Here is a 25,688-nt window from a genome sequence, read left to right on the forward strand (position 1 = left end):
AAAGAAAAGGTGGACACTGCTGGGCCTCTGGACCCCTTTTGACATCGTGCCGCCCCCCACCCTCCCCTCCTAATTTACTTTTTAATTTGGCCCTTCAGGAAAATGCACTTTGAAATATCCTCTCGGCCAACCTGCCTCTCCGTGCATCCCTCATGACTCCATCTGCTCTGATTTCCCTTGTCTGCAGCAAACACCTCTGCATCTGCACTGTGTGCTCATGTGTTAATGCAAAAAAAAAGAAAAAAGAAAAAGAAAAGCTAATAAATGACACTTAAGACCAAATTAAACCCAGCAGTGTCATTATATTCTGCAGCCTGGATTAAAGGTGTATTCCCCGTCTTGCAGACATTGCTTTTATGACATTTCCCAGGGGTGCTGCTACGACGCTGTACAGCTTCAACCCACACATTACAGCTAAAGAATAAAGTAAAGGCAGAAAAACACAAAAATAAAAACAAAATACACAAGGACACACAAAAAAAGAAATGTGCTTTCCTCTGAAAATCTTTGGAACTGAAAAAAAGGCAAATAATAGCAATAACGACAACAACCACGTGAGAGTAAATGCAGATGCAACACATACAGGTCCTGCTGTGCCTTCAGGTGCACCAGGAAAGCTTTGAAACTATTCAGAGTGAACCATCCCAGAGAGCATGATGAGGGGCTTAAGAGTTACATAATGATGTGGAAACCTAGTGAAAACACTGCATATAAATAGAAACAAAACCGATAATGAATCCCGTCTCTGCGCTTCCCTGCACTCTCTCTGCTCTGCTGAGTCGAGATCACACACCATTTCCCAAACGATGGCCAGGAGGGATCGGCGTCCGTTCGACTGACAGGTTATTTGTTTCCCAACGCGGGTGGTGCGGGTGCTGAAGCTAGTTCCACTCGTGTCCTGTGGATCTTTTCGACGTGATCGGCAGGAACGTCTGACGGTTTAGGAGATAGAAACGAGTCCTTTATTTCTCCTTTTGGAAGAAGCAGACTTGAGGACGAGGCCTTTAAAAAGACGGTTGTGATGTCTCCATGTTGGAGTTGCACTTGCAGTAATGACTGGAGTATGTGCAGGCAAGCATTAAGGACAAAAACTCAAAATCACTGAGCCACGTGGCGTTTTTTGTTTGTTTTTTCCGACATGATGACACGTCTGCGGCAGGCAAAACAAACGAGGTACTGCAGAAAAAAAAGACCTTTTTTTCCTTGTCTTTTTTAAACAGTCTCTTTGTGTTTCCTTTTACATTTGGCCAGGACGTTTTAAACGTTAGAAAAATGACCCCCCCCCCCCCCCCCCCCAAAAAAAAGACATGCCATATAAGTTCGAAGTTATTAAGAGAACAAAAAAAGTGGTTTCTGTCAGAAGTTTCCTCCAGCTGAAAGTTGGATGTTCCAGCGTGGCAAAAACAAGAATAGCTCCTACATCCTCTGCATTTGATTCTTTTTTTCAGTATTACATGATACTAACATCAGAAGGATGTAGGGGGGAGCAGCTCTATATCAACGTAGTGTTTAAAAACAGAAGTACCTTTTTCTAGTATCATTTAGTGAAGTCTGACACTAAAGGAAAGTGTAGAGGAATCTATACTTGGTGTTTAATGTAAGAGTGTGTGTGTGTGGTTAGGTCTGACAGGGCAGTGGATAAACTGGAAGTTCGGATATTTTTAGGGACAAAAAAATTAAAAAAAAGATTTTGTAGTGTGCAGGATGTCATAGGAACAACAGCAGTCTGTCTCCCTCCAGGTCCTGTAGTGTTTTCTCTTAAAAAAACAAAAACAAATAAAACAAAAAAAGCATCCCAAACTGTGTCCTGTTGCTCCAGCTCTTTATACAAGGGATACACTCCTGGCAGTTTTTTTGTTTTGGGGGTTTTTGTCATCGTTTCCATGTCAGTGACGGACACAAAAGTACAGGAACTGAGTTTGAGTTGATGATGTGGCAATGACTTCTCTCGCCACAAGACAAAAAAAAGGGAAAAGAAAATAATAAAAGGGGTTGTTGCTATAATCTGCCTGCAGAAAAAAATGTAGGGGAGCTCCTGCCAAGCAAAGAGCCTGAAAAAGGGTTTTGGACCAAAGTGAAATTCCTTGGATGTGATTTGTGGTTTTAGTAAGGAGCAAACCTACTGTATCCCGCCCGGTATAAACTGGCCTGAAAGACACAGAAGGGACAACAGAGTCATGAAAGTAGACATATACACATCATTTAAGAAAAAAAAGTGCTGAATGCATCTATAAAAAGCTGCTATTACACCGCTTACAAGAAACGTACTGACTGAACTAGAATTCACCCGAGACCGCAAACGCCTCCATTTATTTGTTCTTTTAAAAAAATTCAGTGACATAAATCTCCCACCCCATGCATGTAGATGTTGCTGAACTGCAGAGCTCCTTCAGTGACAGACTGCTGCATCCTAGATGCATGAAGGAGCGTTTCCGCAGGTTCTTCCTCCCTGCAGCTGTCAGACTGTACAATCTGAACTGCTCCCAACAAACATAGATGTTTACATCAACGCTGTAACTGCAATAAGTTAGTTAATTAACCAATTTGCACTACAACCTGGTTTGCCTCTTACCTGTAATTATTTTTATTTAATTTAATAACTGTACAGTACTCTCTGTTTATAGTAACCATTGTCCTTAATGTAAATATGTAAGAAAAATTGTGTATGTTTCTGTTCCGTGTCCTGTGTACTGTTTGTAGTATATTTGTCTTTTTGGCTGCTGTTACAACCAAATTTCCCCTTGTGGGACAATTAAAGGATTATTCTATTCTATTCTATTCTAAATGCGGCGCAACATCTTGCAAAAAGATGGACGAGAAAAAGTCGAGTGAGGTCACGATGTAGGATTTTCAATTCATGATTAACACGGTCAAAAAAAAACACACAATGCTATCATCAAAACTACAATATGTCACCGTCAACACATTTAGATGCTCGCTAAAAATAAAACCCATTTATGGTCTTGATGGGGGGGCAACACATTTTATAGCTGGTTTCAAATATCAAAATATTTTATTTAAAAAAATACAGCTTATGATTCTCCCAACCAATCACACCTCAGAGTCCCGGATTCAAGCTTCCTCATGGAGGCTTTCATCACACTCATAAGTGAAATAGTTAATAAATTAAATTGCAAAATTTTTATTAAAAAAAGTCCACAATGACACCACAACGTAAAGATTAAATATCTAACTCCTCATTTTTTCCCCAAGAGTTTTTCTTGTTCACTTACACAGATGTTTGTCAAATATCTCAGAATCACTGCATCGTGATAACTTCGTTATCTTATCCAAAACCCTTCAGTTGATCCAAAACACTGCAGTGACAAGAAAAGGCACATAATATTTGTCCTTCTCCTGACACACAAAGTCTTTAACAGTCAGGACCCATCTTATTTTAAAGACATCATACTATTATGGCGTTATTTTGGTGCCACTATTCTGAGCGCACGTAAAAAAAAAAAATTTGCAGGTGCAAGTGTTGCATTTTGAGGAGAAATTTATTTTGAGCGAAGAAAAGCTGAATTTGAGTGAACAAAATTCATTGCTGCGTGCAAACAATGTATTTCAGTGTTTGCTATTGTCCACACACACAGGCACAATAGCAGCTCCTCTCGCTCAGTTTTTGCATTTGTGCTTGCTCGCAATGTGTTGCTTGCGCTGTCAACATTTCTGCCCGTGCGCGCTCAACTCTTTCTGTACACCATTATATTTGTGCCACAAAACCAGCCAATCATAGATTGGATGCAAAAATATCTGATTAGCCGTTCTGGTCTCCAACCTTTTTTACGTGCGCTCAGAATAGTGGCACAAAAATAACGCCATATACTATCACATTTTCCCAGTACACCACATGACCTTCATGCTGCAGGCTAACTTGGTGTTTCTAGAGTTTCTAAAAGTAGAATTTGAGGCAAAGCTTCAGCTTTCAGGCCCCTCTGCTGCTGAACCAGCTCCTATTTTGGAGTTGGTAGACTCTATTGTTAAGATTAGTCTTCAAACTTTCAGCCATAGTGGATCAGGTGACCCTGAACCATCAGGGTCATGCAGCTGTAGGCTCAGACTGCTGACTGACTTCACCTTCATGCTCCACTTCCTTTAAACAGGGAGTTCTTCGTTCCAACAGTCACCTCATCAATAGATTGTTATGAGCTGATGCTACATAAACAAAACTGAACTAAACTGAACATAATGTGTCGCACACCCAGTTATTCCATTATTCCCTCCCTACTGTTCTACTTATGTTGTAGAGCTTGTGTCCGTTTACTCACCATGGCTCCCACGCCGTAAGCAGCAGCCGCCGGAGCTAAAGCGTGGTATGGATCTGTAGTGTACACCCGGCCATAACTGGCAACAAAAACACAAGAGATTACTTAACAAGGTTAAAATAAGTCGGGCAACTATGACCTTTGCTGTTGTCCTGTTTTGTAGAGCTTCCTTTCTAATCTCCCTTTGAACCCTAGCAGGCGGCCTAATTTTGAAACTTAAACGCAGGTTTAAAATCCACAGAAAGAATAAATGCACCTTTTGCAGTTGCTTCAGCACAAACAAAAGTGGACGATTACTTTTTTTACGCACAAAAATAAAACTGGTTGATGAGCATCTGTAGAAGAGCCCATTTTCAGTCATATATGAAGTTATTTCCTCATTGTGCTACAACCCAGGCAACTGCAGCATTAATCCATCACACACTTTAAAAAATATTTTATTTCTATCCAGTTAAAAGCTTCGCATGGGCCAACAGCACGTCAGCTAATGCAAATCAACGTCCTGCCATGCAATACCTGTGCGCTGCCTGACATTAACCAGCCTGCAGAATTCGATTAACTCTAATAAAATTAAATGAATGAAAAGTGGATGAGGGGAATGTCCTAGTACAGTCAAATGATAATTCTTCATGTCAACATTTTATTCTTTCCCCTCTTTCATCTTTTCTCCTGCGCACATAAGGAGCCACACATTGTGCAAACATCGGCTTGAAAGTGCAAATGCTTCCCCCACTGCGTCCCAATGACAAAAACCCTGAGATACAAGATTACATACAACTCTTACTGTTATCTTCTCAAACTGTTATCCAACAAAAGTGAACCTTAAATCCCCAAACTTGATTAAAAGTTTTCTCTCTTATCCAAAAAATAAAAAATAAATAAATAAAAGCCCCTAAAACACAATGAAGGATATTAACGCTTCACTTCGGGAGCTTTGCCGTACAGTTTAGCGTGTCTACGTGTATATTTGTGTGTCCTGCCTTGACCTCACCTGTCACTGTAGGCAGCAGCTGCAGCGGTTGCCCCGGTTACAGCCGCAGGCTGGGCGTAGCGATAGGCGGCGGCGGCGGCAGCAGCAGCCGGGTAGCCTCCCTGAGAGAGACACATACAGCAGAACTAACTCGCACGCCTCTGAGGAGGACGATACCTGAGCTACGGCGTGTCAAGGAGGAGGGGCGGGAGAGATGCAACAAACTGACATTTGGTTCAGAAGTTACGAATACTTTCTTCTGTGTATTCACAGCACAATTACTTTCTTAGCGTGTACGATAAAAATACAGTCTGTGTCAGTATATTGCATATGCATAGGGGGGAAAGGAGGAGGTGGTGGGGCGTGATGGAGGAAATGTTTTATCAGTGAGACAGGGAGAGGAAATTGGACTGTCGAAGTCGAGTTAGATTGTATTATTACCGCTACGGGAGAGGGGGAGGTAAAAAAAAAACAAGTAGTGGAAGACAAAATGCTCACACATCTGAGGCCGTATAGAAACCTCAGTGTCTTGGGAAGATTAAAGTAATGAACAGATACATCAACTCCTACAGCTTTAAGGACACTAACGGATGCTAGTGTTGCATTTCCAGTGGTGATGGAGAGGATTTGCTTATGACAAAAACAATATTTGTTATTAGAAGTGTTTCTTTTGCATGGATTTAGAACAAAGACAACAGAGAGAAAGACTGAAAAAAGAAGGAAACAAAAAGGTCACACACACTGACACACCCACACAAGCCTAGACTGACACTAAAATCATCTCCTTGCACTGAGACTGCATGCATGACCCAAAATTACAATCCAGACCTCCTTAAAAAAGAAAAACAAATAAAACGAAACAAAACAATCCCACTGCATTTGGACCTGATCAGAATGGAGAATATCCAAGCACAACAGAAACATCCCAGCATTCTCAGCGATGGCTACGAGACACGGAGCAGAGGGAGGCAGGTGGGGTACAAAATGTTTATTAGTGGGAGACAGCAAGGCTTTCTGGGTAAGTGGGGGGAAAGAAGGAGCAGTAAAACAGCACGCCGGCATGCAGCAGCTGATCAGCACATGCTTCAATAATCATCCTGGGGGTGTGCAGTTAATTCAGGAAGAGACCATGTTCTCCATTTCAGCTTGAGCCCCCTCTGGGCAGAAGGCTTTCAGGGCACTGACTAACGTTCACGGGACACTGCTGTAAAATCACAGCCTCGGATTTAGAAACAAAAAGTTTACAACACAAGCGACTTCGAGTTTATGATAATCTGATAATAATAATATGGAGGCATCCAATTGGAAATATAGTTTGTGTTTTAGTTTTTGGAAAACGCAGTACAGTCAAAGGTTTAGATATACTTGTAAAAGACATCTATGGTATATTAAAGCAGTACTGGGGCAATTATTTCTGCAGCCAAGTTTAAATAAACCTGATTACGTGAAAGCACATATTAAAACAACATTTCTGAAAAAAGTAGCACTAGAGTATCTGCATTCACCACCTTATGAAAAATGTGCAAAAATACAATGATTTGTAAATAATTTACGGCTTATTTTTGATACAAAACATCAAATACTGAAACTGGGGAATGTTGCACCATGTTGCACCACCTCGTCCTGTAAAAAAACTGTTCTGTGTCTGGACTGCAGGCAGGTCAGTTTAGCACCAGAGGGGTGTACTATGAACCATAATTAGTGGCTTAGTGGGCCATGTCGAGCTCAGAGTATGCTTTAAACTACATTTTGCACCATATACTGAGTAATTACTTGACAGATGTTGTACTTACTAAGCCACTAATCTACCTCGTTAGCTGTGAGATATTCCTTTAGTTGGTTTTCTAGCGTTACACAATTTTTCCAATCATTTGTTGTACCTGCTCCAAAACAAAACAGAAAAGTTTCTTTCCTAAAATTCAAAACTACAAACTTTTCAAACTACATTTCTCTGTTTCCTTTTAAATCATTTACAAATCATTGCACTCTTTTATTTGCATTTTAGGTCAAACTTTCTAAAAAAAACGAGTGGTGACAGGTCAAAACACAGAAGCACAAGACAACCAGATGTCTGCTTGGTGGTGATGTGGAGGGGGAAATCTCAGCAAACCACTTCCTGCTGAGTTATGATCTGAATCACTAGATTCAGCATGATCTGCACTGAGTAAATTAGAGGCCTCAGGAGATTAAAATAAACAATAAATAAAAGGGACATTGCTACCATATGAGCATGCTCAGTGCACGCCTCATCCCTTTCCTCTGGTTTCAAAATAGCACGAGTCAGTCTCATGAGGTTAACCTGCACTGTACAGTCATGTGAAAAGCAGCGTTGTTTACTGGACTCTATGCAGTCCTGTGAAATGTTCAGTGTTATGCTTCCATTAAAGCCTGGATTATAAGCCGCTGGCCGAGTAGTTTTACCTGTTATGCTTCTGGGCGCACGTGTAGTTGGTGTGTTGTGATGTAAATTATCCATGGACGAATCTGCACAGGCCCTCACGCCAATCATGTGATGATATTCAAAGTTTGGGTCTATGCATTTGTGAAATAGTGTTACATCCCAGTTAGATTGCTTTGTATTTGTGTGTGGATTGAAACGTGCTTGTGAGTCCTCAACAGTTAAACACAAAACGCACGTTTGTAAACCTTTTGAGGCAACTTTGTCTCCATATAGATTTTTGGCCATAATCCACAGCACCACGTTTTGTGAATTGGGTTTCTTTGCACCGTGGAGTCACAGAGTCACTCATCACTCAGCAGGAAAAGGAGCAAATCAGCAGAATGGCTGAAAAAAAGAGAAGTATGAGCAAAACGCCTGCAAATCTAAACTAATAAAAGCAACGTTGTGAAGAAAAACAGGCCAAAATTCCTCCACGACGATGTGAGAGCCTGATCTCAGTAAACAGCTGAGGGCAAACAGAAAACGATCAAGTTATTGCTAAAGTTGGCGGATTTCTTCACAGGACTGCACCGAGTGAAAACTTCTCTTTTCTACATGACTGTAGGCCACTGACACTTACTAAAAATACAGTCAGCTTTTGTAGTTTATTTTTGACCAGTCTGAGTTTTCCTTGTATCTACTGAAGGATCTAAAAAAGAACATAAAAAAAACCCTCACTTGTTTTTCAAGTGACATAAAAAGTCGATTTCCTGCCGTCTCAAATAAAGAGCAGCTGTAGAAATAATTAAGGAGCCCAAACTGCAGTGATATAAGTGTGTCTGACAAGTGAATGCAAACATTTGACCAGAACTTTTACAACTGTATGCATACTGCCATCTTTTCCAACACGAGAACAAAATAAGAGCAGGTGTCATTTTCCACCAAAACTAGCCAACCAGACAAAAGAGACCAGGTTCTCTTTTGAGCAGGAAAAAAAGCACTCCATACAATTTAGTACTTTTAGTTAAAAAACAAAACAAAACAAAAACAAAGCTCTTTCCAACAACTGGAAAAGCAAGAACAAAAAAGAAAAATCAGTGAGTTAGTAAAAGAATAAAGCAAAATTCAAAGCAGCGGTAATTTTTAAAACAACTAAAAGACAACATGTTCCAGATCAGATCAGAAGATGATTCATAAGATCAGAGGAGGTAGTACAGTAAAACAATGCACACTCAGGGTTTGGTGTTGAGTTGACCCTACCTGAGGCAATCTGGGACTAAGGACTGAGTCCTGAAACACTAGTCTATAGAGAGAACAGAAACAACCGTTGTCAACCTGGATACACGCACGCACGCACACACTCATTCACTGACGCACGCTGCCGCATCCGCCTACAGAGCAGCCTTTGTAGTGGTGTTGTGGATCCCATCACACGATGTCATTTATTCAGTTTTATTATTATTTTTAAATGAACACACCTGGTGCTCATTTGTGTGATAATAACCAGCACGTTTGTCGACGAAAAATAACGCTCATGCACAAAAGACAAAGGATCTTGTGCAGGTATGTGGCATGTCGTGCTTCTAAAGAGTTCTCACCATTCACCATTATGGAGGCAGCTCTGTGCAGCGCATGACCGGACACACATGCAGAATCACCCCAAGAGGGAAAAAAAAAAAGAGCAGGAGAAAGCCGTGAGGGGAGGGACAGAGATGGTGTGTCGGTTGGAGGTGAATTTACTTACATACAAGTCTGCGGCTCCGTAAAACCCATCCTGATACACCACGCTGAGAGGAGGGAGGAGGAGAACATGGGAGGGGGAGAGAGAGAGAGGGGGACAGAGCGGAAGAAGAGCAGGAAGTGGAGGGTGCAGTGCGAACAGAGTGGTGCACGGTCCCAGAAACCCAGGGTGGATGGAGGTCACAACACAGCAAAATAGAGAAAAAGACAGATCAGGTAGAGAGAGGGAGAAAAAGGAAGAAAGAGGGAGAGAGAGAGAGAGAAAAGTAGTTATTTCACACCCATGCAGCATGCAGAGGAAATACAAGTTCCATTTAAGCTCCACAACTGCATTTCAAAAACATTAAACAATACACTCATGGGGCTAACACATAAAGGTTATCGAACTGAAATGAGACCATAAACGGCTATTGCTCCCCAGCTAGTAGAAAATCTGGCCAATAAAGGCCATTTTGAATAGATCGTTTTATGAGGAACGATGTCTGGGAGGTGTAGTTTTCAGTGGAGCACGTATGGAGAAGGTATTTCCTGCATCCCTCACCCACCCCACGCACAATTTCATCTCGTTTCGCTTTATTTAAATGTCATGTACAGACAAGCCACCGGTCAATTTGGCTTTGAACTGAATACGATCGCAGTCGCAACCCCCATTAGCCAATCATCGCAGCACAGCAACAACATGCACGGTGCGCACACACCGAGGGAACAAAAAAACGCAAAAACAAATCATGGTAAACGTGAATCATCTAAAGCAAATCTGTGCGCAAGGTGACTGCTGCTATATAATGTCTGCATGTGGTCCGTGTGTGTTTATGCAAATCTGCTGACGGTAGGATCTATGTGTTTATTCAAATGAGGCTTCAATGGTGCAATCCCATCAGTGTGTCACACTCCACTGAATAGCTTGTAAACGGACTGACAATGTGCCAGTTGGACTGCTGAAGAGAGTGAAGTGTGAATAATGTTTGAGCATGAGGAGTGAATGAGCACAGCTGTGTTAAGCAGAGACCTGGTCAAACAGAATTTGGAAAATGACTCATGAGGTGATGCTCGGTGGATTTACCGAAGCACTAAACAAAACAGATCCTGATTTTTTTTTCTATATCCAGAATGAGCTTCAACAGCAACAGCTCTCGTTTAGAAAGAGGCAGGTTATCCTCACCCAGGATAGGCAGGGATGGCAGGCTGCGGCACAGCGGCCCGCACAGCACTGTAGACGGGCCGGCCTCGGCCCCGGAGGTGGGCACCGCGAAATGCCGCTGCCGCTGTTGTGGCTGCTGCTGCTGCTGTAGGGTAGGGAAACCCTGGAACTGTAGGCGAGGAAGCAGATAAAGAGGACAGAAGTGGATTAAAGGAGGAAAGATGACAACCCAGGTAGGAAATGGGATGACAGTATATAAAACAAAGTGACACTCGGAATAAATTGAAAGAAAAGCAGAGGAACATTCCAACTATAACACAAAGGACTATATCAATAAAACTGTCAGTGAGGAAGAATGCTGGGTGAGCAGTGCATTAATACAGATTAACGATCACAGTGTGACTAAAATGTAAAGTGGGACTGTCACTCTACAGCCAGACAGACCATTTTTAGTGAGGCTTGAAGAGACAGAGATGGGCCTTACCTGCGTAGATCTCTGGTCCATACATAGCTCCCACCACAGGACTCAACTTCCACCCTGCTAATAGTCACACAGAGAAGGGAAAGAGCAAACGATAAACAGGGGCCGTCTTTAAAGTGTTAATGCCTGTCGCATGCATAGTGCTACCCCTCAGCGTCCTTGTAGAAGCACTTATGGTATGACAACAGTACCCCATCTGTTTTTACAGTAAAAATGGTGTATCCAGTATATTACATATGGTGTACAGTGGATATGTTCTGATATTCCCTTTTACTGCTGTCATCAGTTGCTTGCTATAAAGATCAGTTGCTGGTAACGGGCAACCAATCAAAACATAAAGAATACAATTCTTGTGTTATTTGTTTTTTTTGGATGAACTGACCGACTGCACCAGGACCGATTATAAAATAGATTTTGATTATTAAAGTTTCTTTTGTGAACTGTGAATGACGCAGAGCTCAGAGTGTTTTCACACCTGCAGTTTGTTTAGTTTGGTCTGAATCAGTTAATGAGTTTGTAAGTTTGTAGCTTTTTCCTTTAGTTTGGTTCCTTTTACAAAATGCATCACTACAAACCACGTTCAGTCAGATTATCAGGTGTGTCTGAGGCAGGAGCAACAAAAGTAAACGTGGGGATATAGATTCATTTTACAGCTTGTTGCTAGCTCGCTCTGACTCTGTGCATTTATGGTAGCTGCTGCATCCCAGAATGCAAAGCATACCTCGCTATCACTCAAACCTGCAGGTTGTTGGTTCAGCTCGCTTTCACACTGTAAACAAACCACACAGACCACCACCTCTGATGCGTCTCGGTGCAGTTGTTTTGGTCTACACCCGAGTGCCAATTTGTTCGCATCTGCTCAAACGACCCCGCAACAAGTAAGAAAACTGTGCCAGAGTCCGATTCAAACGGACTAAAAACCACAGTGTGAACAACAATAAGAACGCAGAGCTGGAAATGAACTTAATGGACTGCGAAGCTATAAACTATTCTTCGCGTGTACCTATGATGTTTGTATTTTTAGACAGGCTTGGGTTCATTGTTTGTGCACATCACAGTGTGTGTTACCATAGGGTAGTGTGCTGAGAGCTTCTCCATTAGGATAAGGGCTGACCATCTTCTTGTTAGTCATCACTCTGGCGGTGGCGTTATTCACCTGGGGGATGGAGGAGCCAGCAGTCAGAGGCACAGACACAACAGCTCAGCAGAGGAAAAGTAGCACATAGTCTGAAATGTAAATCTCAAGGCCAGGGCTGATATGCGTGCTGTTTTGTACAGTAGATTGAAAAAGCCTGCTGCTGTGATGAGGTATTATGATAGTCTCTGCTCATCGTGTGGCTGACTTTGTTATTAAAAAGGAAATAGCGGTGTCATTTGGGATTATGGTTAAGCAATTTAGTTGTGCCAACATTGTAGCTTATCTTCTTCCCCCAATCAGCCTTTCCTAGTCTGCCACATTTCTTTATTATAATAATTATCATCAAAATGCACCCTTGAAGGTCAAACGATGTTTTCTTCTGCTGGCAGCACATGTTAAATATTGTGCACATTATAGAGAAATCTGCCTCTGCAGAATAATGAAACAACATCACAGGCTGGAAAATAAAAGTGAGTGCTGCTGCTTTTCATCAGCGACGAGGCTGCTGACTCTTGTTTATGTAGCACGTGTATGTCTGTGTGTATAACTGGATGGAGATTGTTAGGGGACTTTTTAGTCATCATGCAATAAAAAGCAGGTTGCCCAGTAGAGATTTAGTGATTCGCTATGAACAGATACAAGGAGTGCCACTGGTGACACTGGTTGTATTGTTGATGTGCGCATAAACAGGGGTGGGGATACAGCAAAAGAAACTGAGCTGTACTTATTTTTTGGCAAGTACTGTGGCTTTTTCTTTTTTTTTTAAAGGGGCGTGCGTGTTTATGTGCATGCTCGCTGACATTTCAGACTAATGCTCCGGCCTTTCAATCCAAGACGGCTGATAATCTCCTCTCTGAGCTTCAAAGGCTTCTACTCCGGTCCCTTGATCTATCCTCATCTTCCTTTGATGGGCTTTAAGAGAGGGAGATTGTAGCTCTCTGTAATAACCCATACTGTCCAAGTGTGCTGTTGAAGTTGCACATTTGACTGTGTGGCAAGCTAAAGATTAATGACCTTTTGCCCAGCGAAGAGCCTCTGCTTGTGTGTGTGTGAGAGAGAGAGAGAGCGAGAGAGCTTGAGGAATGAGAGTGCTTGTGTGCGCATGCACGCTTCACTCCAATTTATAAGACCATTAAGGCTGCCTTTCGCATCGCCCCTCTCAGTGAGTCATGTTCTTTATCTGCAGAGCTTCATTCAAATGGAAATGAGGTTTACCTCATTTTTCCCTCATTGCAAATGACAAGGTCAGTGGCAAATGATTCAATTAGCCAGGCCCGGCTACCTCTCTCACACAACTGTGTGCTGGTGTCTGAGTGGAAACATTCTGAAATCTCAGTTTAGTCAATGAATCAAATTTATGCAAACGTTTGTGTTACAAGAGGGAAAATTTCCCAGAGGCTTTAAGCTTGAAGGTAACACTACACTTAAGGCCATTATGCAGCAAGCGCACTACAAAAAAAAGCGACACAAAACTTTTTACTATATGTATATTCAGTATCAGTGTGCTTTTTGAGCTACAGCACTTTTTGCCAAATACAGTGATCTGATTGGTCACTGTTAGAAAAATGCTTCAAATTGATCCAGTGAAATCACGCAGTCGGTGTGAACGTTTCAATTATGAATAGACGAGTCTAAAAGATATCTAGCACAATATATTTGGATGGATATGCTGTGTGCGAAGGCCTTTACCCTGTAGCAACGGAACATTTAAGATACTCTGATAATCTATTTGTTTACTGAGGTTTTGCAAGAAATGTGACCTCTAACCATGTGACGTTAACTTGTCCACCATTTTGGACGTGTGACAATCACGTTGGCAGTGTAGAATCAGGCCAATAAGGCCTAGAGTTAGATCCACAACCGTCTCACAGCCACAACTCACAGGAGACAAATGAGCATTTCCCAGTTCAAAAAGTTTTGAACACCTTTTGAAACATGTTTGTTGCTGCATGAAGGCAAAAACTTTGCCATTTCCGATTAGCACTTTTTCAAGTTTAACTACCACGTAGCTGGTGGTTAGCCAGCATTTGCAGACAACCATGAAAACCGCCGAGAAATGCATCAATCTCCTAGCAACCAAAGCAATCACAAGGAGGTGTTTGCAGCCAAATCAGTCGGGGAATACAAATACTGGTTGTATCACATCCAATAGGGCGGACAAATCTTCGTTTTTCCATTATGTGCATGACACTGCATGAGAAATCTAAATATATAGCTATTTTGTGTGTGTGTGTTTGTGTGGTTTGTGTCATGCGCAATTAATGAAACTGGGTAAACGATCGGCAGAAACACATGCAAATCAGCAGAGACCAATACGGAAGGCAAATCTTAAGTGTTAATGATTAATCAAACATTCATCCTTTCTCAGCCCACTTTTGCCCTCCCAGTCGGACCCGGACAGTAAAACCAGACAAAAACAAAGTCACATTTCCATATGAAACCAAACTTGTGGGGTTTACGTACCTAAAAAGAAAATAGTTTTAAAAATAAAATTCAAAAGAGAGGGGGAGAAAGAGTGGGGTAAAAAACATTTGTTCGACAAAATTAATAATCATATAACACAGAAATTACACGCAGCCAAATACGGGCGCATCACATGACCAAGAGTGAGTAACAAACTAAAAAAAAGAAAAGAATGAACAAAATTAAAATAAACATTTGAAAAAAGGAAAATTTCAGCCAATCAGCAAGCGTCGGATGCAGCATAGAGACCAATCAAAACAATCGCAGCACTCCCACACCAAACACGTACGAGACAAGGATGGAGGTTAAGAGTATGGGATGCAAAAGTGAGAAGTAAAGAGACAGAGCCAGTCCATGTACGAAATAAACAGGAGAACAAAAAGATGGAGTGAAGAAAAACGAGAACAAGGGAGAAATTTTTACATGAGCAACACACACACAGAAAAAAACCAAACTAAAAACAATTACTCTTTAAAATAAAACATATATATATATACCAAGGTGCATCATTCAAATAAAGCAATCAGTTTTGGTGACCATTCTCCTGAAAAATCTCACTGTATGTGGTGGGTTGAGAAACAGAGCACCAAAGGATGGAGGGAGGAGAGCGAGAGAGAGAGAGAGAGAGAGAGAAGGAGAGAGAGTGAGAGAGAGGAGGAGAGTGAGAGAGCAATCCTCATTCCCAAAAAAGGAGAGAAATAAAATAAACACGAGACACTATGCCAGGCATTAAAACTGTGTGTCACAAACTGAAAGACCAGTACACTACGACTACTACTACAACTACTAACACACAGACAGTCCACTACAAGAAAACCAAACCAAAGGAACAAAAAAGAAAAGTAAAAGAAAAGGCAGCATAATAGAGACCCAAAAAACAGCAAGGTAAACCCCATATCGGTTTAGAGATGCATATGGTTACACAAAACTCGCTGATTCAGTAAGTGATAACAAGCTGGGCGGCTGCATCAGCTTTTCATTCACTCGAACTTGTTGTTGTTAGTTTATTGTAGGCAGTCACTTTAAAATGAGTTGCACCAAATAAACTATTTCTTATTTAGGTTTCATTTAAAATCTAAATAGAATAAAACACTACATTCACAGCTAAACACTCCCAGGCTTTGCTGTTGTGTAACAGAACCGACCATTGACTGCATTTAAAAGAGTGAAACCAAGTGCATCTTTCTAGTGGCCAGCAGGGGGCGATGCCTCCGGTCAGAATTTAATATGAGGAAATTAAGCTTACTTAATTATTAAGAAATAATTCACTTATGGTCCTATTTGGCCTTAATTGAAAATCTAACCAGCACTTAATGTATTTAGGCATAGTCACGGTTACCTGCTGGTTCAACCTGAGCATACCAATGATGTAGAAATGTGATATAAGTGTCTTCAAATATGGCATGCTTGTTAGTGCCAGGCAGGCTGAGGAATTCACAAAAACTGCTGATCTACTGGGATTTTACAACCCAAGCATCTCTAGAGTTTATACAGAATGGTGTGGAATGTCCTCAGTTTTTCAGTCTGATCCAGTTGCTGCTGTGGCAATTTTTGTCTGATATATAGTTTAACTGCAAAAACCCCTTCCAGCTACCTCGTGTGTGAACTGTTTACAAGAAAAACAACATACTGCAAACTTTAAAAGGTATACCACAAACATCTGTGAATTTCCTGTTGAAAAAGACTAATAGGTCTTAATTGGATAGTAACAAGTTTTAATGGTGCAACCCATTTTATTCAACTGCTGGACTGGAAATAAGAAACTTTGCAGCCAAACTTGTATGAAAAACTGGTGCAACTGTGTCTGGATGGTTCCTAACATCCCAATATATATATGTTTACTGTTCCAATTGTTTTTTTTAACGTCAAGGCAAAGCCAGTGTGCTTGCCTCGGTATGTACATTTGTGAAATCTTTGCCTTGGCAGTAAACACAGAAAGGGCTCTGCTGGCATAGCGACTGTCTGCAGTATGATATGCCAAGATCCTGCCTCGCCACATGTTCAGCATTAGGCCTCGGCCTGTGTGAGCGGCAAATCATTTTTCAAAACACCGCGTCCAATTGGCAAATATCTGATAAATGTGCTCTCCCCGAAAAGCAGACAGACCGGTGAAATTAAAAAAAAAGAAATTAAAGAAAAAGAAACAAAAACTTGAAAACCAGGGTAGCCTTAAATTGCCCTGCAAGTTCTGCATTCAGTCAAAGCGATCGTAGGCAGCACAGGGAGCAAAGCTTTGTTTCATTTCTGCTGATTTCTTTTTTATTAATCAAGAAAATGGATGCTATATGCATTGAGTCCAATGGAGAATTAATAAGATGGGATTGTAGATAGCCGTGTCATTGCAATAAAAGAGGAGGGTGATTACATTCGGTCATTCCCAGTGAGGTGTTAATGACGTGGTGGAGGAGGGAGCGAGGGGGTGGGGGACGGCCATGTGGAGGAAATATTACTGCTAAAAAAGATCAGGTCTGTTGGAAGATGCTGTGTCAGTCTGTTTGTGTGAGTGTGTGTGTTTGTGATATTGCAGTGTGCACTGAAAAATGACACAATACCAATAAGGCCTCACACTGCATGGGCCTATCGCATTAAAAGCATCGGTATAGAGAAATGTAAAGATTAATAGTGTTAATGTAACAATAGATAAATACCCATTTGAAGGGTGGGTGGGAAAGGGGATCAATTTTAGTGATAGATGTTTGTACACAACTTACCGTTACCGTAGAAACAGCGAGTGGTTACCGTGGAGACTGACAACAACACACAGAAGTCGTCAGGGAAACAGAAAAAATATAATAAATAAAGGAACAAATAATCCCAGGAACAAAAGAAACCTAAATGCCCCTCCCCGCCCTCCCCACCAACCACCACCTGTTTTTGCCCCAAACCTGATAGCAGCATAGTTAGAGCTCAGAGCAGAGTACGAGAGAAAGAGGAAGGGAAAGGAGAGAGGATGCTAGCTCTCGATGCTCTCACCATTGTGACAACAAACACGTGGCAGCAAGGTGTTCGGCGCTCTAGAGAACATGGTCCAGAAGGATGGAGGTAACTGGGGAGGGGGGACCTTAGCCACAAAATAACTAAGGAGCAAATGGAACACCTCCAAGGAAAAGAAAAGAAGACACCAAATAACACCACCCTCCATCGTTAGAGCAGAATAGCAAAAGTCAGTTTATCGCTGCCTGGGTCTATTCCAGTCAAAAGGGCAAGCGGGGACATTTTTGGATAGAAATGGACTGATTCTTGTGTGGAAAAGTTACGCCACAGAAGGAAGAAATGTGTGTTTGGACACTGAGTGACTATAATTTCCACTTTTATCCAGTCACCACAAAAGAGCACACTGAAGGCCAGTCAAACAAGAAAAACTAGATGGATGATAAAATAAAATAAGGCGAAAAACAAAGAAAACTGACCAAACATCTTTTCGTCTATTCCAAACTAATCGATACGAAATGACAGAAAGACAAACGTGACTGGCGAAAAGAGAATGAAGGGATATTGAAGAGAAAGAACAGAGCAGACACACAGCGACAGATCAAGGGTTGAAAAGGGCAAAGTGCAAACTCTCTTTCCCCGTTTCTTTCAACCGCTTTCTTCGTAAACACACACACGGACACGCTCACATTTCATTCATTAATCTTGGCCGTGGTGACTCATGCAGTAACAGAAAGCTCAAATAACAGATCAAATACTGTGTGTGTGTGTGGGTACGTGCGGGGTGGGGGGCCGTGGTCATCTATGACAGGTGAGCCTTCGAATCAGACCGTGGCTGATCCTGTGACTCGCATTCGAGTTCATTCAAATGAAATTCTCACGGGGAAACGACTGATTGAAGGCCCAACTGTGTCTGTTAGAGGAGCGTGTGGCAGCAGCACCGTTTGGTGAGAATATGCGTTGTCAGGCATGCAGAAACACAGACAACTGCTTCTCCTCCCTTTTCACCCGCACACATCCATGCAGCGATGACGACACTCCTCGGGCTCGCTTGCACCCCCGACTCAAGTCCCTACTTTGCATGCAAAGCTGCACCGTTCGTGGCACAGAGAGACACACACGTGTCGGCCATTCTGTGCTTATATCTGACTAAAACTCTGCGCCGCGGAGGAGCCTTCACTTCCCATAACACTCCAGCAACACAGATCGATCGCAAACGCACAATTCTAGAGCGAGGGTTAGTGAATGGGAGTTTGCAGGGTCCAACATGGTCTCTGTCTCAATACCATTTCTTCTATGGATGCGTGAAGACCTGTAAAATATGATACTTGCAACAACTTAATTTTGTGTGTGCGATCAAAGTGTGCTTCGATCATGATTATTAGGATTAATCAAAAAGTTAATAGCCTAGCATCACACGTCTTCACCTTCAGACGGCCCCGTATAAATAAACAAAGAAGGAAACATTAAAACTTAGCTCCCTGAACAAATGAAAATTGCTCTGTGTGACCAGCAGCTGCTATTCACACAGAGCAGAATCCAATCATCAGCCAGAAGCACAGTTACGACAACTGCATTGTTTCAAAATGTGCGAGGCGCACACCAGATGTGTGCACCAGCCTAAAAATAAAGTGGATCCATTATGTTCATTCCAAGCTCTACCAGAGTGGCTGTGTGATTTACATTAATAAATATATTTTTATTTATTTTATTGCAGCCCTATCTTTATTCATCCTATCCCTGTAAGCTGACTTTCATCTGATTGGCTGCCCTTCCCAAACAGCAGTGGTCTTCTTGAGATGACCATATAAGGATAAAAGCTCCTGGCTGACAACATACAAATCAAAGACAATTAAAAAAACAAACAAATATCTGAACAGAGAGCATTGAGAGGACTTGTATGCACAGGGATGACACTAAACCTTATTATTTGTGTTTATGTTTAACATAAGCATCCACCTTTAGAGACAGAAAATAAGAAAATAATAATAGGCCCCCTTTAATTTTTCTGGAACTGGAACTGAGACTATGATTGGACCCGAATCAACTTCGCTTACAGCCACTAACTACAAGTAGAATAAATCTGTGATAGCACGTATAACATGTGACTAAAATGTAGGTAAACCAACACGTTAATGACAGCCAAAATGGTACAGTCAGACAGATGCTTGGAGTGTGGGCTGCTTTATGTCAGGGCATACACACAATCAGAAAGACAGCCATGGATAGATGAAGATGTGCATGTTTGAAAGTGTGTACAAGATCCACATTGTCACAACTATATATAGGCCTATAGCACTCAATGGTCTATATATAGAGTAAATGGTGATGAGATGGGAAGAAGCAGGTATAGACAAAGAGAACTGTAGTTGGGCCACTTACATGGATACATTGGAAGCATACAGGAAACTGACTTCTTCAAAGCGCAGAGTTTTATTCCAGACAAAGAGAAGTACAGTGTAACTTTAAGTACAACAACTCTGTTTCTACTCTCTTTCATTTAATCCACATACATGCACACTATGGGGAGCTAGTAGGAAAACAAAAAAGAAATCAAATAAGACTACCCAATTCCACTTGCATGCACCAAGAATAAAAACAAGCCAGCACTCGAGTACAGTACAGCATTCCTTTATCAATCATTGAGTCAAAATCAGTCTAGGAGTTCAGCTATCAAGCCTTTTTCCCCCAGTAAGTGAAACAAGCTATAAGCACTCAGGTGTAACTCAGTTCATGCCAACCGAACAAGTAAATTAACAGCCCGTCACCACAACTAATTCAACAAAATAGCCATACATAATAAACATGCAAGAATAAACATCCAGCTGTCAGCAGTACTGCCTCAGCGAGGCTCCAAATTTCCAGATTAAAATATAAATCATGCACAACTAAATCTACATCAGCTAAACCCAGGCCACTGGATAGCAGTAAACTCTAGTCACACATGTAATAGTAAATATTTATGTCTAAACAGTTGCACAGGCCTATATTTCAGAGTTTCTGAATTATAAAAGAAACGTGAGATTTCACTGTTGCTCTTTTACCATATTTGTCTCTGAAAACAAACTTCAAAAAACTCTGAAATCATACGACCGGTTGAAGCGTGAGTTACTGCAGCGACATCTGCGAGAAAGGAGAACTGCCAGAGAGCATTGCCTGAAATAGAAATGTCCGGCCGTTTTTCCTTGGCTGGAAGAATGTATAAACACAAATCCACTGTTTGTCCTGCGCCAGCCTTTTGTCTCTTCAAGCCCATGCACCATAAACAGACAGAAAGAGAGAGGCTGCTCTACAGACTCCTGCTGCTGACCCACCATGCGGCTGATACGTGACTCACTACGAGGCCGTCGCTGCTACTGGAGTTCAACAAAACACATGCAGAGTGACGACTGAAAACAAAGATGTCTTGCTGTTTGACAAAAGTGACTTACATCATGCAAAAATCTGGGAAGAGTCACAGAATCAGGTTAAAGCGATGCCAGGAATGGCACAGGTTGTTGATATACAAAAGGAAAAACTGATGCATGATAAACTGGCTCCATCAGTATCCATTCAGCTTGCTGACTGACTGAAGGTGGAGGTGGCGGAGGGGAATATAATGTTGTACCAGTGGATGCAGGTGGCTGTTTCTCATTCTCCACCACACTGCAGCAGAACTGAGAGTACATAACTAAAAAGGTTCCAGCCTCATCCATCATGCAGGAACTGCCTTGCACACACCCACACACAGACAGACACACACACACACACATACACGCATACTCGTCACAAGGAAATCACCACAGTAAGCCCATGCATAAATCCTGGCTTACGATGGCACAAGTCAAGTGATCCAATATGGATAACTGGCTGATTGAAACCCCAATTAAAATAAAGAAACAAAAGAAAAACTCAATTCAAAAACTAAGCACATGCTTCAGGTAAAACATGGGAAATATGTCACACAAAAAACACACAACCTCAAACCACAAAAACCAAAAAATAAATAAAATCAAGTGTACATTTCATCAGAAAGAACCCAGACTTCCATAAAGTGAGCATGCGTCAGTGTTGCTGTGATTCCCAGCATGCTGCTGTTGCATCAGGAGCCAAAAGCTGTCACAACCACTTAGCCACAGCACCGGGAGAGGGGAACACAGAAGGATTTCTCTATGCTGGGGGAGAAAAATAAGAGCAAATGACAGCAATCTGCCATGCATCGTCCTTTCACTGCGTTCCACTTGTGCCCTCCGGTGCAAAATGCACAAATCTCATTCCAATTGTTGCACGAGAAGTTGTAACGTTAGCATGGCTGCAAGTTGTGCATCGGTTGAAAGGGGCAGGTAAAAAGACAACAAGTTAATATACGGAGGGCAGGGGGGAAACACTTCAGAGGAAAAGTACCCAGCATGCCTTAGTGTAGTGTTCTTGCACCCCTAGTCATTCCCACCACAAAAACAAAACATCAAAATAATAAATCAAGTCTTTTGGGTTTTAAAAACAAGAAACATATTGCAGAGGACCGGTGTGGGATACCAGTGGGCTGCATCAGAGCATATCACTAAAGGGAGGATGGGAGCTAGCTAGCACGTCAGTGATCAAGCAGAATTATGGTGGGAGTAGAGAGAGGAGACAAGAAAAGGAGGAAGAGAAAGGGAGAGAGCAAAATTACCTCAATCTTACGACCTTCCACCAGTGTGCCGTGGAGCTTTTCCCTGGCTTTCTCTGCGTCTGCGCTGTTCTCAAATGTCACAAAGCCAAAACCCTGTGGTACGCAGCAGAGGTTAGAGAGGTTGATGGTGAGTGAGGGGCATGTCAGAAGGGATTGCCGACCGGTACAGGACAATCTGCGGGACTCATTCTGACACTGTTAAACAGATGACTTTAGTTCTGGAACAGCGATTTCTCACGTGAACTGCTAATACCACATGACAAATAGTCACAGTTACACAGAAAATCATTCAGCAGTAAGCCGGTCACAGCATCGAGTATCGGATGCTTGATGCGCACTTACCTTTGAACCCCTCTCATTGAAAATAATCTCAACATCCAGGATCTTCCCAAATTGCTGCGAAGAAATTTGAGGAAAGAAATATTAGCCAACAATCTTACATTAATAAGGGATCTCACGATTCTGTGCTTAATTAATAAAAGTCATTCAGGGCCATGTAAAGCTATTTGAATTAAAGCTACTTTACACTAGGGGTCACTGTTACACAAAAGACAACATTTGCATTTTAATGTGCATTTCTTTGCGTTGAACTCTGCTCCATTTCTTTCCTCCTACTTTGACACTCATACAAACATGATGACACAGATAAGAGAACACCCATCAGTCTCCTTTCTTTATGACCGTTTCACTCTTTTGTCCTTCGCTCTGAGGCAGCCCCTTATATGGAGGACGCAGGGTGTCTAGACTGATTTATTGATCCCCGCCTTAAAAATGAGGCTCCAACAGTTCTTACCCCGAACATCTGCCTGAGGTCTGGGTCCCGGAAGCGGAAGGGGATGTTTGAAACATGGAGGCGTTTGGGGGTCCCTTTGGCCTCTGTCGAGTCTCCTGCTGAGCCTCCCGCTCCTGTGCCTCCTGCGCCGCACTGTACACCCGCCTCACCCTGAGACGTCTCCTCTGTCTTTACCTGTTTGTGGGAAGAAGAGGAGGGCGAGACAGATGGAGTCAAGTTATAGCGCTGTATAGATAGCAGGAGAAGAAGAAACAATGGAGAATAAACCGAAATGGAAAAAAAGACAAGCAATTTATTTTTATTTTATTTAAATGCCTGTTGCCTCAACTCCTCTCTCCTTTCCTCTTCAGTACAGCAAGTCAAAGAACTCAAAAGTTACAAAAAAAATAAAATAAAGATATGACACTACGTATCTGGTCAAGCTGTGGTAACCAGAAAATACTGCCCTCCTATCCAGGTGTGAGCTGCATGGTGACTTGAGCTTTTTTTTTTATTTATATAATACTCAATTATTTAACTGTGCAAAAGTGTTTTTAACATATTGGTAAACAAAAAAGAAGACATGAATTTGAATAATGAAATAAAATATGAAATATTGGGGTGGCTGTAGCTCAGGTGGCAGAGCAGGTCAGCCACTAATCAGAAGGTCCGTGGTTCGATCCCAGGCTGCCTCCTGGCTGCATGCCAAATATCCTTGGGCAAGATACTAACCCCATGTTTGCCTACTGGTGGTGGTCAGAGGGCCCGGTGGCGCCAGTGTCCGGCAGCCTCGCCTTGCCGGCAACCTGTCAGTGCTACAAGCTACAACGTAGCTCACCAGTGTGTGAATGTGTGTGTGAATGGGTGAATGACTGAATGTAGTGTGAAGCGCTTTGGGGTCCTTAAGGACTAGAAAAGCGCCATACAAATGCAGGCCATTTACCATTTAAAGATTCAATGAGTCTTGATACATTCTTATATTTTGATTAAAATCTACTCATTAGCTCACTAGCGACATGTTAGACCGCTGTTATTTGATCATCATATCAATAGGTGTACTTTAACATTATGCATTTAAAGTTAAATTTAACTGAGGGGTCAAAATGCCAGACATCATCATAAGAAAGCGTGTTCCTCAAAGAGGCAGCGGCTATGTTCAGAGGCACAGATGTGATCAGTGTGAAAAGATAAGAAGAAGAAACAAAACAACTGATCAAAGTTTCTTAAAATAACATGGACAAGTCAACTATAGTGAAAATAAAGAGCGCCCGTTGCATTTTATACCTGTTTTCTGAAAAGATACACGCAAAATCCTTCAAAGTAAAAGCCCGTGGGGATCGTGAGTCCAACTTGACTGGCGGTTTCTCGTTTTGATCAAGCGTTTGGGTTTTTTAGCCTCAGCTAGTAACCCAGATGGGAGGGACTAGGAATCAACAATGAAACAAGCTGAGAAATGAGAAGAGGTGCGTCCACACAGTTTTGCCGTCAGCCTCGCTCTTATGCCTGTCTACACAGGATGTGTTCAGGTTTGTTCGTAATTAAATGTTTGTAGAAAGCAGTCACCCAAATTCACATATCCTGCAGTCTATAAGTTTAGACTCCAAGTAAAAGCACAGTTTTTTGCATCTGCATATAAAGCGGAAAAGATTAAGACAGAAATGTCTCAGTTTGATCAGATGAAGATGAGATGAATGCTCATTTCATGCCAGTATCTTTAGGGAGGCAATGTGATCATATTGACTTTTAGCAAATGCAGTGAGATGTTTTTATTTTATTAGATTTGGCTGTTAACATTGAAGCTAAGCTAATATAAACACAACATGGGAATTTAGATCTGTAGGTCCTTGCTATTAAAACTAAAATCACCTGATGATTATTTTACTGCTGTTAGAGGAAAGTCAGCTAACCGTCAGGTGTCGGTAATGAAGTCTGCTGAGGAATGCCAAAAACTGAGCAGGCAGCCACTGTTACCTCAGATTTGAGAGAGTTAATATTATTGTAGCAGCACAGCGTGTCGTGGTTTATGAGATGAATCATCATCAACTTGTAAATTCTGAACACATTTTAATGATCACTAAATCACTGTGTTTTTAATTTTCTATAATAATTAGTCAACAAAACACACCTCTCAGCTTTTCATGTATTCATGTATTTTGAAACTGGGTTTTTTTGGAGACGTGAAGTATAAATGTGCCCGTCTCTAAAGCACTCTGGGTCAACGTCTGCTGTTTAAATGTGCTTTAGGGTATTAAAAAAATAGACAACATAGAAAAAAATAGGTTCAAACATTTTCCATGGATATTTAAGGTATACGGATTCATTTCCAAAAATGTTGTAATACAGTTCAGTGGACTACACACTGAACTGAGGATAGTATCAATCGATCTGATACCAATACCAGTTTTTGCTATACAAACTATTCATATTTGAATCCGTCCGCCCACCTCTACAAGGTATCAAGTATGTCTATCTATCTATATATAGATATAGATATATAAAAAACAAAGGGAAATGAAATCGTGGTGCTTACATTGCTGCTGTTGTTGTTGGTGGAGGTGGGGGCTCCATTTGCACCAGCCCCTACCTCTGCTGCACCTTGGCCTCCAGCACCAAACATGGCCCCAGGGCCAAACTCTGTTCCCGGTAGACCGTTTTGAGGAGGGGGTGGAGGTGGGAATGCTGTAAAGGGTGGGGCCACCAAACCCTCCTGTCCTCCTGTCGAATCCTGAGAGCCCTGCGGGAGCGGGGGAAGG

At 41.8% G+C, this 25,688-nt stretch overlaps 1 protein-coding gene across 4 annotated transcripts in view; it reads right to left on the minus strand.

Moving 5' to 3' along the window:
• Nucleotides 1-1,285: 1,285 nt before the first annotated feature.
• Nucleotides 1,286-25,688, minus strand: part of LOC102784177 (RNA binding protein fox-1 homolog 2-like) — a 49,628-nt gene continuing 25,225 nt past the window's right edge. For 3 of the 4 annotated variants that reach the window (XM_087839601.1, XM_087839599.1, XM_087839602.1), the window contains 11 exons: nt 25,466-25,669; nt 22,957-23,130; nt 22,506-22,559; nt 22,164-22,256; nt 12,049-12,136; nt 10,984-11,040; nt 10,521-10,668; nt 9,363-9,405; nt 5,260-5,360; nt 4,272-4,347; nt 1,286-2,148 (listed from right to left, as the gene is read on the minus strand). In XM_087839601.1, the coding sequence (XP_087695727.1) occupies nt 2,104-2,148; nt 4,272-4,347; nt 5,260-5,360; nt 9,363-9,405; nt 10,521-10,668; nt 10,984-11,040; nt 12,049-12,136; nt 22,164-22,256; nt 22,506-22,559; nt 22,957-23,130; nt 25,466-25,669 (1,083 nt within the window). In that variant the 3' untranslated portion in view covers nt 1,286-2,103. Of the gene's footprint in view, nt 2,149-4,271; nt 4,348-5,259; nt 5,361-8,878; nt 8,922-9,362; nt 9,406-10,520; nt 10,669-10,983; nt 11,041-12,048; nt 12,137-22,163; nt 22,257-22,505; nt 22,560-22,956; nt 23,131-25,465; nt 25,670-25,688 lie in introns of all 4 variants that reach the window. The other variant, XM_087839600.1, reaches the window with a different exon arrangement.

Source organism: Neolamprologus brichardi, chromosome 4 (assembly GCF_056152115.1).
Source record: "Neolamprologus brichardi isolate AB-2024 chromosome 4, ASM5615211v1, whole genome shotgun sequence".
In the NCBI taxonomy this organism is placed as follows: Eukaryota; Metazoa; Chordata; class Actinopteri; order Cichliformes; family Cichlidae; genus Neolamprologus; species Neolamprologus brichardi.